This window comes from Arvicanthis niloticus, chromosome 8 (genome assembly GCF_011762505.2).
Source record: "Arvicanthis niloticus isolate mArvNil1 chromosome 8, mArvNil1.pat.X, whole genome shotgun sequence".
Classification (NCBI taxonomy): Eukaryota; Metazoa; Chordata; class Mammalia; order Rodentia; family Muridae; genus Arvicanthis; species Arvicanthis niloticus.
The window spans coordinates 22,267,348-22,284,524 of NC_047665.1; the positions used below are offsets into that span (position 1 = coordinate 22,267,348).

A 17,177-nucleotide genomic window follows, 5' to 3' on the forward strand; every position below is an offset into this window, starting at 1 on the left:
GTGCGCCAGACAAAGACTGGCTCTTTACTGCCAGATTGGACCTTTAAGGAAGCACAGCTATGGAACACAGGAAACAGGATTTATGTCACTGTGCAATGTCATCTATTGTCACTATCATTTGTTGTAAAGGTAAAGGATTCTTATAGAGGTCACTTGTTTAACCAATGGAGTAGAAATAGTACAGGTGCAGAAGTTACTTCCAACTTAGGGCAGTGATGGGGGAGGGAAACACGTCCCCTCTCCACAGAGCTGGCCTTGTGCAGCCCTTTCTAGATCTCTCTGTGCGGTGGGTCCATTAATTAATTTTTAAACAATTTGTGAATGTTTACACAGAGATAGCTTTGTAAATTTACAGTCTGAGGCAGAATCTTTTCCTGCCTGTGTGGTGGCTCCGTCTGTCCTAACACTTAGAAGGTGAAGGCAGGAAGACCAAGAATTCAAAGCTACCCTGAATGGACTAACCTAACTCAAGGCTAGTCTGGATTTCATGAGGTCCAGTCTGGAGAGGGGCAGAGGAAGGAGGGAAAGAGGAATCGTTCTTTTTCCCATTACAATAATCTCTCTTTTGATTTCTGTAAGTATGCCTGCCACTTGACCAAAGTGGAATCTTTGTTTTGTTTTTGCTGTTTTGATTTTAGCTGCTGCACAATTCTTCAGTGCTACAGTTTTGTTTACTTAGTTAATGGCAGCCTTGAAATGCTCTGATGGTGTGTTCTCCTAAGACCTATCCTGACCTCATCTGTTGGGTGATTGACAGGCACATTCTCCCCTCCATCTGCCCTTCCACGATAATCCTTTTTAATCTTATTTAAATCTCATATTAGCTAGTTGAGATTTTACAGTAACTGCATTTAAGCAGTGATTGTGCGGTTTGATCAAAGTAAATATGAGAGAATGAATATTTATCAAGGCTCTACGGCTGAGACTCTGAGTGATCGTCCTTTTTAAGGTCAGCATGGAATATTTGTTTAACCTGTGTGGAAGTCAGTGAGTGTTATGGCTGAACCGTCGTCAATTCCAAGTCCTTACCAGTTGGGTTACATAAATAGTTTACAGCATTGTTACTGTGTGTGAGATGGAGACCCATGGGAGGTGGTTGTGCTTTTTTGAGTAGTAATCAGTTTGGGGGCTTGCTGCGATACACCGGTAAAAGTAGTTATTGAGTACAATCAGTGAATGCTGGTTTCTACCATCAGCAATGGGGGGGTGCTTGCTCCACACCACACAAGCGTAAGGACCTGAGTTCAATCCGCAGAATTCATGTGAAAACAAACGAACAAACAAACCAGACAGACATGGTAGCACACACATTCGCAGTTTGTGACAGATCACACACACACACACACACACACGCACGCACGCACGAGCACGCGTGCACAAACACACACACACACACGCATGCACACACACTACCTTCACAGCTATGCCTCCTCTCACTGGGTTATTGTCCCTATATCTTCAGAGGATGGAAGGAACAGGAAATACCTTCCAACCAGAAAAACTGTTTACTTTATAGTTAATATGACTCAGGTGAAGCCTTCCAAAATCATTTGACAGGAAGCGTAGGACACCAGCATGTTTTACCTAAAGAGAAGGTAAGGTTTCAAACTGACTGATTCTCACAGATCTGACCTTTTAATTATCCATTGACATCTGCGCCATCTATCTATATTTCATCCCAAGCACGCCACCGAGACATAGCTGTGATCCCCGCTGACCGTTCCTCTGATATAAGTCCAGCCTCTTCCACCTGAGTCCTCAAAATAGAATTTTCATTTCCATTGTTTATTTGGAGGTTGGTTAATGTGGCTTGAGAAATTAAGTTTGCAGAATAGCTTCATCAAACATGATTCAGCTTCCAGAGCAGAGAGCCATCGTTGGGTGGGTGGTCTGCTGACTGTGAGCGCAGGGCACAAATAAGCAGGGTGGTCCTCCACTTGGAGGTGGTGACACCGGTGGTTGATGGTCTGAGTAGTGGTTGGAAGATGACACAGCTCATCTTCCAGGTTCTGAAGTGGCCGCTAAGTGGTTTTTCCTGCTTATTCAGGCGCAGTCTTACCCTCTGCATCTACCTTCTGGCTTCTGGGTGCCCGAAGCCCACCCTCTTCTCTACATCTTTGCTCACAAACATTCCTTTTCTGGTCTCTCCTAAAGCAGTGTGTCCCTCCTCAGGACTACCTCTGTGACTCTTCCCCCTCACGCTCTGAACGCTTTGTGCTCTGTTAGCCGTTATCAGGAACATAATTGAGTAAAAGGATGTCTATCACACCATTCTATCCATGTGTGCAGTGTGTGTACAGAGGCCAGGTGTCCAGCTTTACTTCTCTCCCCATAAGACAGGGCTCTCACCTGAACCTGGACTAAGCTGGAAGCTGGTGTCACCAGGGGTGGTCCGGCCACTGCCTCCCAAAGCCCAGGGGCTACAGGCACATGTGACCACACCCAGGTTTTCCTGTGGATGCTGGATGTCCACACTCAGATCCTCATGCTTCCAAAGCAGTGCCTGTTACTTACAGAGCCAATTCTCCAGTGCCCACACCAGTGTAGTCCAGAAGTACATCCTTTAATTTTGAAGATTTACTTATTTCTATCTTATGCGTATGAGTGGTTTGCTTGCATGTATGTCTGTGTGTTGCCTGCAATCTGTACCTGGAGTTGTGAACTGCCATGTGGGTGCTGGGAATCAAGCCTGGGTCCTCTGCAAGAACAACAAGGGCTCTTAACCACTGAGCCATCTCTCCAGCCCAAGAATTACATTATTTTTATGACAATGTGTCGTGTAGACTTTTTCTGCCTAAACTCTCCAGGTTCTAGTGTCTAGAACTTTCTTCCTCTTCACTGCTTCCAGGAACTTTTTAGTCTCTTTCCAGAAACCAGGGTGATCCAGGTGTAACTCCAAGTTTCAAGGTAGAGAGTGGCTGGTACCACAGGCCCCTGTCCTCTGACAACTGCTGTCCCCTGTCCACTGACAACTGCAGGCCCCTGTCCACTGCCAGCTGCAGGCTCCTGTTCACTGACAACTGCAGTCCCCTGTTCACTGACAACTGCAATCCCTTGTCCACTGACAACTGCAGGTCCTGTCCACTGACAACTGCAGGTCCTGTCCACTGACAACTGCAGGTCCTGTCCACTGACAACTGCAGGTCCTGTCCACTGACAGCTGCAGGTCCTGTCCACTGACAGCTGCAGGTCCTGTCCACTGACAACTTCAGGTCCTGTCCACTGACAACTGCAAGCCCTGTCCACTGACAACTGCAGGTCCTGTCCACTGACAACTGCAGGACCCTGTCCACTGACAGCTGCAGGTCCTGTCCACTGACAGCTGCAGGTCCTGTCCAATGACAACTTCAGGTCCTGTCCACTGACAACTGCAGGCCCCTGTCCACTGACAGCCCAGCAGGCCCCTGTCCACTGACAACTGCAGGCCCCTGTCCACTGACAGCCCAGACCTCTGTCCACTGACAGTTCTTATGCTGATATTTCCAGGAGTCTTACGGCTGAGGTATGGTACAGAGGCTGTGTAGCTTTGGAACAAAAGGGTTCTTCCTTCTTGAAGTGCAGCAACTTTTTAAAGCCCAAAAATGGAGTTTATAAGTTAGATATCATACTCAGAAACCAAAGACTTTCAAACCTAACTTGAGCATCAGATCAACTTTGTCCTTGATTCTATGATTGGTCATAATCAGTTCATTCAACTCCCAGTGGGTTTGTTTTACATTCTTATTATCAAGGAGAAGGCTGTGTGCAGCCTTTGGCCTAAATAAAATGCTCCGTGTTGTTACTTAACCAGAAACCATTGATACACCTCTCTCTGAGGAGAACAGATTTCCTCCAAAGACAGATGTGTGCCCCTGGGAGGTGGGGCTGGCTGGGAAGACAGGGCAGCAATCTGAAGTGCTGTGTTCAGCTGCAGAAGTAACTGGAATAAAGTCAATTGTGTCTTAGTCTGTGCACTGCTAAATCATAGCACATGGCACAAAACACAACAAGCACCACAAAACACTTTTCAGAGTTGTGTTTGCTTGTGTGGGAAAAGGAAAAAATAAGCATTTCAGTTAAGAAACATCAGGGTTAGAGAGATGACTTGTCAGTTAAGAGCCCTGGCTACTCTTCCAAAGATCTTGAATTCGAATCCTAGCACCCACATGCCATCTATAACTGTGGCCCCATAGTGTCCTGTGCCTTCTTCTGATGTGCAGACGTATATGCAGACAAAACATCCATATACATTGATATATATCAAATACACTAATAAATCTTTTTGTAAATCTACACTTAGGATGTAATTTCTACAGTAATTTTTTCTACATTGATACCTTGATATTTTGATTGGTATCTTTGTATAGCATAGAGACTGTTTAGGAAAACTGTCATTTTTTTTCAGGCAAACTAAAAACCATTTGTTGTCATTCCTTAGGACCTTACACCTAGGCATAAGCTGAGGAAGATGAAGGAACCCTAAATACAAATGGCGCCTTACAAATGCACAGTCTTACTATGGAGTTACACAGCCTAACTGTTTCCGTGCATCTTTGAAGAAAATGTTTCCTCTCTGAAGAAGTGTTACATTCATAGACACTCCCCATGATCTAAAAGCCTCACAACATTCCAGATACATCCCTGAAAACAAAGAACCACGTGATTTTGCTATGGTGCATGCTTTGAACAGTGAGAGGGCTCAGAGAGCCTGTTTTCCGAAGGCATGGGGACTTTGACAGCTAGGACGCATGCTTGTTACGTCCTGGTTACTGCACATCAGAGAGAAGCATCTCTGAGTGTTACCTCAGAGTGAAAAGTGCTACAGCAGGAGCAAAGTCATCCTGAGCTGTAAGGGACATTGTAGAGAAAGCTGTCTTCTAGTGGTGCTATTTGAAGACTAAGCATAAAGTCTCTGGCCCAATGAGAGATTTCTAAAAGCCAAGAACAATCAAGAGACACATGTTGAAAGACAGTCTCTTGAAATGCAGAATAAAATCAGAACAACAGAGGAAAGCGGTGAGCATCCTTGCTGCACAGAGCACGGTTAGGCTGTGCCTTGTTTTGTCCAATTAGTTATAAAACCAAGACTTACTGGAGCCTAAGAGACTTCCAGAACCATTCCAGTGCATCCTGAGCTGTGGTTTTGAAGCCCACAGAGCTCTGGAAAAATGAAATTTTTAGAATAAAGCTGTATAGATTCATTTGTAACAGTAGGAGCTGAATGACAGGAGGCCCTTCCCTTCTCTGTCCATTTTGTTCTTTATACTTTCCATATATTTGTTTACAGGTACATGGAGATGCTACTTGAAGGCATCGGTGACATAGATGTGTGACTGCCATGTTGCTTTTTTTTTTAAATGTGGAAATGTCTTAATCCCATACTCTCTCAAGAGTTTCACATACATGTTGACAAATTTTTGTTAGATCTATGTATGGCAATACTGTTCTCATCTGACTACTTAATAAATATAAATTGAGCAACTAATCCAGAAATAGGAAGTCCATCATGTTGCAAAACCTAACTTTTTGTGTGTTAGGCTTTAATCCCAAAAGTAGAAAATTACACAACTTACTTCACGTGACAGTCACCTGACGCACTGAAACCTCAAACTCACTAAAGCACTATGTAAAGTTACCTGCAATGTGGTGAAGGTATACACAAAACATTCGTGGATTTCAGGCTTATAAATTCTATCCTTAAGCTGCTTCAACACAGTGTGTATGTAAACATTCCAAAGTTCTGAAACATTTAAACCTAAGTCATTTCTGTTCCCACACACACATAGGAGAGCACATGGTCCTAGTCTGGAGCCACACTCTGCCCCTTGGATTGTTTTAATACAAGTCTGTATTTTTGAAATTTAAAAAAATGGTATAAAGCAATTATTAAATATTCAAATAATATTTAAAAGTAAATTCCAGTTATTTAATGAAAACCTCAAGTACAGCCACAACAGATCTGAAAATGGTTACTTTGTGGACAACTTCAAACTGGTCACTTGAAAGCTCTATGGCCACTTGACCAGTAAATGCAGTAAGGGACCACACCCTGGACTCTATACCGAAGAGGGTTGGGGGTGGGGGTGGGGCGGCCCGCGAGACACTACAGGTCCTGACTGAATGAACAGAGAGCAATAGGGATCCTAGGTTATTTGTTGGTCACTGTTGTTGTTACTCTAATGACAAATGATGCATCTTCAAAGCCTGTTTCGCTCTCCCATCCCTGACTGGCTGCGTCCTCATTCTGCTTGTCTTCCTTACCCCAGGACCTACACTGAACAGCAGCCTGCAGGGGACAGTCTCATCTCTGACCCCACTGCTTCTGTTCATAGTTTATTGGCCAGAACAAGTCACATGACCAAGTGGGGCCAGGACTGAGCCGCATGGGGCGTGGCCAGTCAGGGGAGGGCTGTCAGATTCTGCACAGGAAGGACAGAATTGGACTCTCTTGCTCTGTGTTAATTCTATTTCTTGGTTAAGCTACAGACTATACTAGTTTCAGTGCAGATTAGCAGTTATTTAGAGGAAAGCACTTGCCGTCGATGAAGGACATAATGACTTTCAGGAACCTCACAGACTTACTTCTGCGGCTTGAATCCCTGGAAGATGGAAAGCCTCAAATAATTGAGTTCCTTTCCAGAAAGTTTCCCCGGGGTTTCTGTTGTGCAAAGAAGTGAGCAGGGGTTTCTGAGCATCTCCCTGACGTTGGTGAGAGGATGCGGGAGCTTCAGGACACTGCCACAGGATGACGCGGGTCATTTATTTGCCATATCCATGCCATCTTAATGCCAGCCACGTGTCGTGAGGACAAAGAGTAATTGTGATCTTGTGAGAAAACTTGTGAGAAAACTTGTGAGAAAATCGTGATCTTGTGAGGAACTTGTGAGAAAAGCAGTCAGTCGGCCAAGCCTTTTGTTTTACTTGTTTTGCTGTCAGTTGTTTTACTCTCAGTTGCAAGAGAATATGTGTCTGTCAGCAACCAGTGACCTATCTTTTTTTTTTTCCGTTTTTCTTTTTGCTATAATTACAGAGCTGGTCTGTTAGTGGGAGAAGTTCAAGGTTTTTGAAAATACATATTCAGGCCGAGGGTGTAGATCAGTTGTTGAGTGTTTGCCTAGCACGTGCAAGGCCCTGCGTTCAGTGCCCTGTACCACCAATAGTTTTATTACATGTATGAGTGTGCGTGTGGGGGGGGGGGAGAAAGACATTTTGTGGGAATCATTTCTCTCCTTCTACTAACATGGGTCCCGGGTCCATAATAAATAATTTTCAAGGTATATATTCATAGTTTCATAGCTCTTTAGAGCTGGACTGCTCTTTTTTTTTAGTTACCTTGGTCCATCAAAAGGTTTTCAAACCATTACATAGGAGTTTGGAAGCCAGGTGAGCCTTAGTCCGCTTTTTGGGTTTGTTTGTTTGTTTGTTTGAAGACTGAGTCTCCTGTGTTCCAGAGTGTCTTCAAACTTGTTGTATACAGGAGAAAAACCTTGAGCTGCTGATCCTCTTGTTTCCAGTTCCTGGGTGCTGGGATTCCAGGTACTCGCACCAGCCAGTACTGGGGATCCAGCCCAGAGCTCTGAGTGTGCTGGGCAGGCTCTCTGCCACCTGAGCTGCATCTCCAACCCCAATCCTCAGTCCTCTAACTCAGACTCAGTAATTCAGTGCAACGCAGCGTTCCACAGCTTTGCAGGTGTGTCTCTTAAATCCCATCACATACATTCCTAAATAAACATGTGCATGTGCTCATATATACACGTGCAACATGCTATTGGTGGTTGGGGTCTAGGGTGGGTGTTTCCTGGTTCTTTGCTTCTTATCCAAAGAACTGAAAGTAAGAGCTCACACAGATTTGCAAACAGCAAAGCAAGATTATAGATCAGAGAGGGTCCACCGTGAAGGTTGACAGTGAACTTGACAAGTGGGAGTGCTCAGGGACTCAGCTTGCCCAGGGGCTCAAGAGGAGGAGGTGCTAGTGACTAAGAGGCAACATTGGCATGGTTCTCACTTTTGATTGGTAGATTGGACCATGTATTCATTCTGTCGGCTGTGCCTGCTCCTCCCCGTAATGTTTCCTATTTTAATCACACTCATGCCCACATACGCCCGGGCTTTAGATGGTAAGTCATGGATTCACCTAAAAGTTCCCATGAGGACACAGTTGATCATCACTGTGCATGCACACCACTTCCGGCCACATCCACCCCTCTATCCTTGGTGCCCAATATATGTTGGGAATAGAGTTAAGTAGAATAGAAACTGTTAAATGTGATTTTCTTTTGTAACTAGGGGTGGAAAAATCTACACTGTTGTTCAGAGCTGGGAGTACATGTGACCTGGGGCCGGTGGGATTCAAGGGGGGTCTGATTTGCTAGATGCATTATTTAGAAAGGTACGTGAGTGCATATGTGCAGGTGAAGGAACAGGGTTGCTGAGCGAGCACATTGTTGCAAGAGAGGGTGGGCGAGCATCACCCAAAGCCAAACAGAGACCCAGGCTAATCTGTCTTCTCTGCTTGCCTGCCTCACATGCCTGGATGTAAAAAGGGTTTGCGTCTCCCATTTCTTTGTATGAATGTATTCATAATTACACTTAAATGTTTCTTGGTTTAATGTAAAGGACAGTGGCATGTCATTTAAGTGAAGTAAGAAGTTTCTCTATGTTACTCTTCCCTCCATGTCTTGTTTTATATTTACCTTGCCTAATGTAGACAGTTGTAATCTACTAGGAATTTGTAAATAAATAATACAATTTAAATTTAACATGCTCAATGAAGTAATTCAAAATTTGCTTCAAAGAATGGATGTGATTTAGCTGTCTGATTTTCCCTGGTTCCTTCGAAACAACATGGATTATAGCAGATACAAAGATAATCCCACAAAGCCGTAATCCCTCTTTGGGCAGTCACAGACCCACAGACCGCCCAGTGCAGGGACCGGGAAGCATCAGGCTGCCTGTGAGTGTGTTGTGTGTGGACTTCCTTCCACAGTGCACAGATGACCTCTTACAGCGGCCTCTGTTTCCGCTCTAATTTTTATGCATCTAGGCTGTCAGTAAATGCGTTGTAAGGACTCTGTCCTGAAACCATTTTTTGCTTCGGTTTTTCACAGGGCGTCCATAAGAATGGACGCGGAGTCTCTTTGCCAGATCCCTTCTTGCTGTATCTCATGAGCCTACCTGACCTTGAGGAGGAGCCGTGTTAAATGATGACAAGCCTGTCTCCAGCGTAGCAACCAAAAGGAGGAGGGCCACAGATACAGAAGTATTTAGATTTCTACTCGACAAGGAAGAGATCTCCGCCAACGACCTCTGCTGGGTTACCTTTTCCCAAGATGAACCGATACACAACCATGAGGCAGCTCGGGGACGGCACGTACGGCAGCGTGCTTATGGGCAAGAGTAACGAGTCTGGGGAGCTGGTGGCCATCAAGAGGTGCGTGCGTGCGCCCCACTGTGGAGTCGGTCCAAAGCTTGCCTGTTTGTTTTCCTTTGCTTGAGAACCTGCAGCATTAGGGAGTGAGGTTCAGTCCAGACTGCAAGGCAGTTTGACTGATGAGAAACACTGTTCTAGAAAAAATAGAATTATCAAAAAGGAATACACATATATGAAGGAAGTCCATATTGCACTAATAAACCAAGGAAGTCTGAGTACCCTGCATTTTGTGCCCGATACATTTAGGATAAAACTGGAGATGGTGGATATTTAAGTCTAAACATGGGACAGAATAGAACTTACTAATTTTTCAAGAATAAGGTTGGACTTGTCAAATTGAGTTCTGAAAGGGATATGCTATTTTCCTGAGTATAAATGGAAGTAAATAGAACCAACCATTAATTATTACTTGTTTGATTTATTATATTTTTGCTATGTAACAAAATACCCTGAAGTTGGATAATTTAATACAGGGCTAAGATTTCATAATCTACACTCTGTGGATCAGGAATTAAGAAATGGCTACTGAGTGGTTCTGGCTTGAAGTCTTATGAGATAGCCCAGAAATGGACCAGGGCTGCAGTTGTCAGAAGTTTGGCTGGGCTGAAGGATCCTTTCTCAGTGTGATTCACTATTTCAGTCTGATATGGCTACCTGGTAGCCTTTGTGGCTTAAACAGCCATTTATTTCTGAAGCCAGTAGACCCAAGTTTAGAGCATCTGCAGGGCTGGCTTCTGATGCCTCTCTCTGTGTCCTGTAGCTGGTTGTCTCTGTGTCCATACGTTCTTTCCTCTGTGTATGTGTCATGATCTCTCTCTCTCTCTCTCTCTCTCTCTCTCTCTCTCTCTCTCTCTCTCGTGTGTGTGTGTGTGTGTGTGTGTGTGTGTATGCGTGCATGTGTGCATGTGTGTGTTTTGCTCTCCTTTCCTGATAAGGACATACAGGATTAGGTCCGCTCTTAAAGATTCTACTGCATGTTAATTACCTCTCAGAGACTACCTCAGCTAGGCACATTGGTGCTCAGCACACAAGAGGCTAAGGCAGGGGAATCATGAGTTCAAAGCTAGGCTGGGCTACTTAGGGAAACGCTGCCTCAAAACAGTAACAACAGCAAAGAACACAGACAAACAAATAAAACTGAAATCATATTTCTAAATATAATCACAATTTGAGGGATTAGGACTTCAGCATAGGAATTTAGGAGTGAGAAAACACAATTTATCCCACAACGGGCCATGTATCTCCATTCCACAAAGTTACATAGACTGGGTGGCTTAAATAACACCCAGTTTTATTCATTCATTCATCTGTTTATCTATTCATCCATCCATTTATCCACTCATGCCTTGTTGGCCTCTACTCACTGTGTAGAACTAATACTCCTGCCTCCACCTCCCACTCCCTTGTATTACAGGAGTGTGCCACCACACCCGGCTTTAAATGACAAATTTATTTTCATGTATTTCTGGATCCTTTAAAGTCCCCAGTCCCTAAGGCATTGGCAGAGGTGTGTCCTTCTACAGGCCACGAGGAAGGGATCTTCTCTGACCTCTCTCCCTGGCTTACCAACCTCTCTCTTCTCTCTCTGTGATTCTCTGTCCAGTTCTCCCTGCTGTAAAGATGCCTGGCGAGTATCAGGGCCAGCTAATGACCTCACTTTATCTTGACTTCCTCAAATATTTGCCGCACAGATAAGTAAAATCCCGGGGATTAGGACGTTAGTGTATGAAGTGTGACCCAAACCCAGCCTGGCTCAGAACTGTGAGCATCAAGTTGGTGCTGGCTGTGGACAACAATCTCAGTTCCTCTCCACCTGGGCCTCTTCAGAGGGTAGCCTGAGAATGCTCATGACATTGCAGCTGGTTTTCCCCAGGTTAGACCTGGAGACAGAGTCCACTAAAGAATGAAAATCTAAAAGATAAATGCTTTAACGAGGACTTTTGAAAATGTCCCTATCTGAAACATCACACACGATGGCATTATTTTATAATCAGTCTCCAACTGCCCTTTGTTACCAAATAAGTGAGTACATAATATGTGCTAACATGAATGGTAGGTTAATAAATTGACCTAGGGAAATTTAGTGCCTACTCATCGGTTTTTAAAAATCATATTTAGCAAAGAGGAATGAAAAAGAAATCCCCATAACGTGATGGAGCCTATTTAACTTATCAGGACGGTGGGAAAGGCCGGAAGCAGGGCCCTGAAAGTCGCTCTTCATGCCAAATGGCTGCTGCCATTCTTTCTGATCCAGATCACTTCAGAGATCCAACTGCTCAAGGAGACAGAGCAGAAGAAATGAGGTGTGGGATCACAGAAACAAACATCTGTACATGCACATACATGTGTAAACAACTGCCTGTACATGCACATACATGTGGATTGCAATTCTTCAGTTATACAAAGAAATGTGTTAGCGTGCACAAGCAGACTCATTCATAAAAATGTCTCTGAAGGCCCAGAAGGAGAGACACAGTTCTTCACAGCTTTGGCTGTTGGAGATACAGATAGACGATAAACACGGGGGCCTTGGTATTCTAGTATCATGGAAGGTTAGCATCTTTTGATTTTAAGATAACAAAATATTATTTCTTCTAGAGAGGAAAAAACAGTGGTGGTTTTTACCTTTTAGGCTTCCCACCATGAAGATTGGTCTCAGGTGAGAGATCTAAGTAGACTCAGGAGAACTGAGAACTCACCTACTAGAAGTCAGATACACTGAGGGAAGGAAGAAACCATAATATAGAATTTAAGAATGCTTTTTAGCAAATAATGCACTAAAAGCTTAACCAAAGTAACATAGAAGGATTTATTTTTCTCTCATAGTAAAGAAGTCTTTGTGCATGCACCTCTGCTAGGGGCTGGGGACGTAGCTGTGTTGGTAGAGAGCTTGCCCCGCATACCCAAGGCCCTGAGTTTCGTCTCTGATACACAAAGTGGATGTGGTGGTACACACCCCTAATCCCGGCACTTAGGAGGCGGAGGCAGAAGGATAAGAAATCCAAGGTCGTCATTAGCTACATAGTACACAAGCCACTATGCACACACACATACGTCACAAACACAGCCCTTCATACAGGAAACTTCACACAGGGAAACTTCATACAGCACAGCTAATTGTTGCACGCCTACTACATACTTACTATATATGTGCTCATGACAAAATGAAGACAAGACACATGTTGCTATCAAATCAACAAGTCACAACATAATTGGTGGGAGAGGAGTGGAAGATTAGTCTTACGAACAGACAGAGGCTAATGCCAGCACACTGTCATAGGAGGCTTCCCAGAGAGCAGTGGTTCTCAACCTTCCTAATGCTGAGACCCTTTAATACAGCTCCTTATGTTGTGGTGACCCCCCCAACCACAAAATGTTTTTGTTGCCACTTCATAACTATAATTTTGCTACTGTGATGAATTATAATATAGACATCTGATATAAATAATATGCAGATGGTTTTAGGGGACCCTTGTGACCCAAAGGGGTCACAACCCGCATGTTGAGAACCAGTTCCATAGAGGATGGACTTCATGAATTATTACGGCTGTTATTATTTTAAGGAGGAAGGAAGAATACTTCAACATTCTAGGGAGTTGCCGGAGCTGAGTAGCTGAGAGCAGTGAGAGGAAAGGGGGGGCAGAGGAGTGGGAGGAGCCTAAGACAAGGGAGTGGGAGGAGCCTACGGCAGAGGAATGGGAGGAGCCTAAAGCCTTGAATCCCAGGAAAGGAGCTGCAAAGCACTTGAAGCAGAAAACCTAGCTCAGAATTTTAGGACAGTCCCTTTCGCTAGAGTGGACACAAGCAAGTGAAGACAGCACAGATAGGCCAGGGAGAATGGCAGAGCTGTCTACTGGCTGGAGCGTGTCTCCTTAGAGAGGTACTGCTGCAAAGAAGGCACCATATTTATAAGCATGGGAGAAGAGTTAAGAGTGTACAAGTCAGGGCTAAGTCACAGTGTCTATTGAATTCTAAAAGTTAACTTGGGTATGTTTTTACCTGAGTCCTGAAGACCAGATACTTTTTTTAAAAAATTATTGCATGTATTATTACACGCAACAGTGTGCCTGTGGAAATCAACGGACTCCTTCCGCGTTAGTCTAAGGGCCCCTGACCCCCGCCGTCAGGCTTGGCAGCAATTTCCCCACTGAACCACCTCACTCATCTCAAGAGACTTTTACACTTCTGATATCGAATCGGAAAGAATCGGCATCTCATACATGCACTTTGGGGTAGCGTAATCATTTTTTTAAACTAGTTTTCTTATATGGCATTGTTTGAATTGATTTTTTACTTTAAAGCCTTGATGTTAGATTTATCTTTTGGAAAGCAGCAACTTTCTAGAAACCCGTCTCCCTGAGCAGTGCCTTTGGGTCCGTTCTGAAGTTCACTAAGCCACGTCATAAGCTTCCTTCCGGGGCCTGAAGGAGTCTAAGTGGAATTCTGATTCCTAAGGATACTTTTAAAATACTAGCTGTGACACTCTTCAGGTCTCCTGGTGATTCATAAAAATAAGAATAGCCTCTAAGTTTTCTTTTTTTTTTTTCTTTTTTCTTTTTTCTTTTTTCTTTTTTCTTTCTTTCTTTTTTTTTTTCTTTTTGGTTTTTCGAGACAGGGTTTCTGTGTCCTGGCTGTCCTGGAACTCACTCTGTAGACCAGGCTGGCCTCGAACTCAGAAATCGGCCTGCCTCTGCCTCCCAAGTGCTGGGATTAAAGGCGTGTGCGCCACCACCGCCCGGCTCCTCTAAGTTTTCAAGACGCTTTGTAGTACAGTAGCATGTCTTTATGGAAAGACTCTGAGCCGAGGAGAAGCCATCCAAGGCCATACATCCAGGAGCAGCTGAGCCAGGATTTGTGCCCAGACTGTGCAGTCACACCTTGATCTCCCTTTAGCTGTCAGGCCTATGCCCCAGGCTCCTATGTGCTCTGTAACTTTATGAAGCCCTGCTTTATCGCAGTTAATCGAATAACTGAGCTTACTGGTGATCTATAAATCGTTAGATTTTATCAGTTCCTCTTTTCTGTGGTAAAATACTCAACAAAGGCAACTAAGGGAGAAAAGGTTTTTGTTTACCCCTTGGTTGGAGGAGGGATTCAGTCCATCATAGATGGGAAGGCATGATGCCAACAGGCTATACATTAGTACCTCAGCTATTATGATGTAGAATGAAATGAATTCTCCTGCTCAGTTCATTTTTACTTTCTTTTTATTTGGCCCAGGATCCCAGCCTATGGGTTGGGACCACCCACACTCAAGATGTGCTTTCCTCTCTTCAGTTAAACCCTTCTGGAAACACACACACACACACACACACACACACACACACACATACACACACACCTTGGCCTTGGTTTGGTTTGGTGGGAGGGGGAAGATTGTTTTGTTTTGAGACAGGGTCTCACTATGTAGCCTCCGGCAGTCTGGAACTCACTATGTAGACCAGGCTACTCTCAAACTCAAAGAGCTGTGCCTGCCTCCGTCCCGAGTGCTGGCGGATACCTCCTTGCCTAGCACACAGTTGTTCTTGTCCCCTGTTCCTTTTGATGACTAAAAATCCAGTCACATAAAAATACAATCTGTCTGCTGTGTTCGGAGTAGAATTAATTACTTTATTATGCTAAACAGAGTTCTGCTGTCTTTAATGGGGAGAGGGTGAGTAAAGATCAAAATGCAAAAATCTCTGGGGTCCTACTCACCACCCTGACCCCACAGAGGAAAAGGAAAGGGGAGGGACAGGAATGAGAGGGCAGGGGAGGGGAGGAGGGGAGGAGGGGAGGAAGGGGAGATGGAGAGGAGAGTAGAGGAGGAAGGGGAGGGGAGAGAGGGGAGGAGAGGGGGAGGGGGAGGAGAGGAAAGAGGGGAGGGGGAAGGGGGAGGGGAGGGGGAGGGGGGAGGGGGAGGGGAGGGGGAGGGGGAGGGGGGGGAAGGGAAGAGAGAGGGGAAAGGGGAGAGAGGAGAGAGGAGAGGAGAGGAGAGGAAAGGAAAGGAAAGGAAATATCACTCTGTCCAAGTTTGGATCATTCATGGTTTGGTTTGGTTTTTGTTTCTTTCCCTAATTTAAATTATTCCATGGCCTCTTACCCAAAGCTCATGTCGTAATGTAAAGTCGTCAGGTCAAATCCTTCACTAAGTTTGCTACCAAACTTTGACTCTCGCCCTACCCCAGTCTGAAGTATAGTGTTGGTGATTATCTTTTAAGCTACAGAAAGAATGGAAACATGCAAGGGAAAAATCACACTTTAAAAGAAAAAAATTACAATTAAATTGACTAAAATTGGTTAGGAACTCACTCAGAAAGGAAGCTCCAGGGCCGTCCTGATTGTGTAATGGTGGGCCGGACCTGGCACCTCTGAGCCCAGACCTGGCACTATGAGATTCGAGCAGAGAGGAGGGGATTTCCTTGGGGGGGGGGGGAGGAAGAATGTCACCTAAAATGAAGCCGTACTCAGGAACACCAGAGGTTGTGAAATTTGTTTCTTGCAGCCTTCAGTCCTGAACACTAAACGTTCCCTTGTCTGTTTCAGGATGAAGAGGAAGTTCTATTCCTGGGATGAGTGTATGAACTTGCGAGAAGTTAAGGTAAAGAGGCCGAGACCCCAGCCATACGCTGTGTCTGAGCACAGCCACTGACGTCATTCTAGAGCACCTTCTCAACCTTCCTGACGCTGCAGCCCTTTACCACCGCTCCCGTGCTGGGGTGACCCCCGACCATGAAATTACTTCATTGCTACTTCGTAACTGTAATTTTGCTACTGTTACGAATTATAATCTAAATATCTGATATGTAGGATATCTGATATGCGACCCATGAAAGGGGACGTGACCCACAGGTTGAGAATCTCTGTCCTAGCCTCTTCCATATGCATCCTAAAGATAACTGCATCCAGTCCTTCCTTTATATTCCTAAAGTCCTCGCTCCCGTGTTAGAGGGGAACAGAAAACGAGGCTTTCTTCTGTTTAAAGATGACTTCAAAACTCACACTCTAACGGAAAAGCATGCTTGTAAATCATGGCATATGCTGTCGTGTGTTTTACGCTGTGTGACTTGCGTGAGATTTTAGATACTTTGCATGGTGTCTGACATGGGTAAGTCAGAAAGAAAAGGTGAGACCTGCCTTAGGGAAGGGAACGTGACTGGCTGTCGCTGCTCTTGCTTGCCCTTTTTACTTAATATCCATTGCTTAATCATTTAATGTTTGCTTTAAATGAATTCCGCAAGATCTTTTTAAATTTATGTAGATCTTAACATGTCATTTATTAATGAATCTAAAAGAAATAGACAGGTACGTGAGGTGGCTAGCATGGCTAAGGTCTTGCCGATCTCTGTAAATGTGCTTTAGGAATTACACTGCTGTCCTGTTTTACAGTCCCTGAAGAAACTCAATCATGCCAATGTGATTAAACTAAAAGAAGTTATCAGAGAAAATGACCATCTTTATTTTATATTTGAATATATGAAAGAAAACCTCTATCAGCTAATGAAAGACAGGTATGTCTTTTTTTTTTTAATGAAAACTATTTTCCCTGCCATTTTTTCCCACGAATCCCTTGAATTCTTTCAGTGCCTCACACTCAATGATGTGCCGATTTATAACTTGAAGAGGTATATTTAAATGGGCTGATGCTGTCATCTCATCAAATGGTGGCATTCGACACTGAAGAGCCAGCTATGACATCACTCCCACTCTCCAGTGTCCCGGCAGCAATCACAAAGCTGTCCGGACGTCCAGATGTCCAATCATCCCTCCCCTTTAGAATGAAGAGAAT

The 17,177-nt window shown here is 44.4% G+C and overlaps 1 protein-coding gene across 12 annotated transcripts in view; it reads left to right on the forward strand.

Annotated features, from left to right (window-relative positions):
- Positions 1-17,177, forward strand: part of Mak (male germ cell associated kinase) — a 51,074-nt gene that overhangs the window by 824 nt on the left and 33,073 nt on the right. For 11 of the 12 annotated variants that reach the window (XM_034510020.2, XM_034510025.2, XM_034510027.2 and 8 more), the window contains exons 2-4: positions 9,087-9,409; positions 15,935-15,989; positions 16,778-16,899. In XM_034510020.2, the coding sequence (XP_034365911.1) occupies positions 9,309-9,409; positions 15,935-15,989; positions 16,778-16,899 (278 nt within the window). In that variant the 5' untranslated portion in view covers positions 9,087-9,308. Of the gene's footprint in view, positions 1-830; positions 950-9,086; positions 9,410-15,934; positions 15,990-16,777; positions 16,900-17,177 lie in introns of those variants that run through there. The other variant, XM_034510023.2, reaches the window with a different exon arrangement.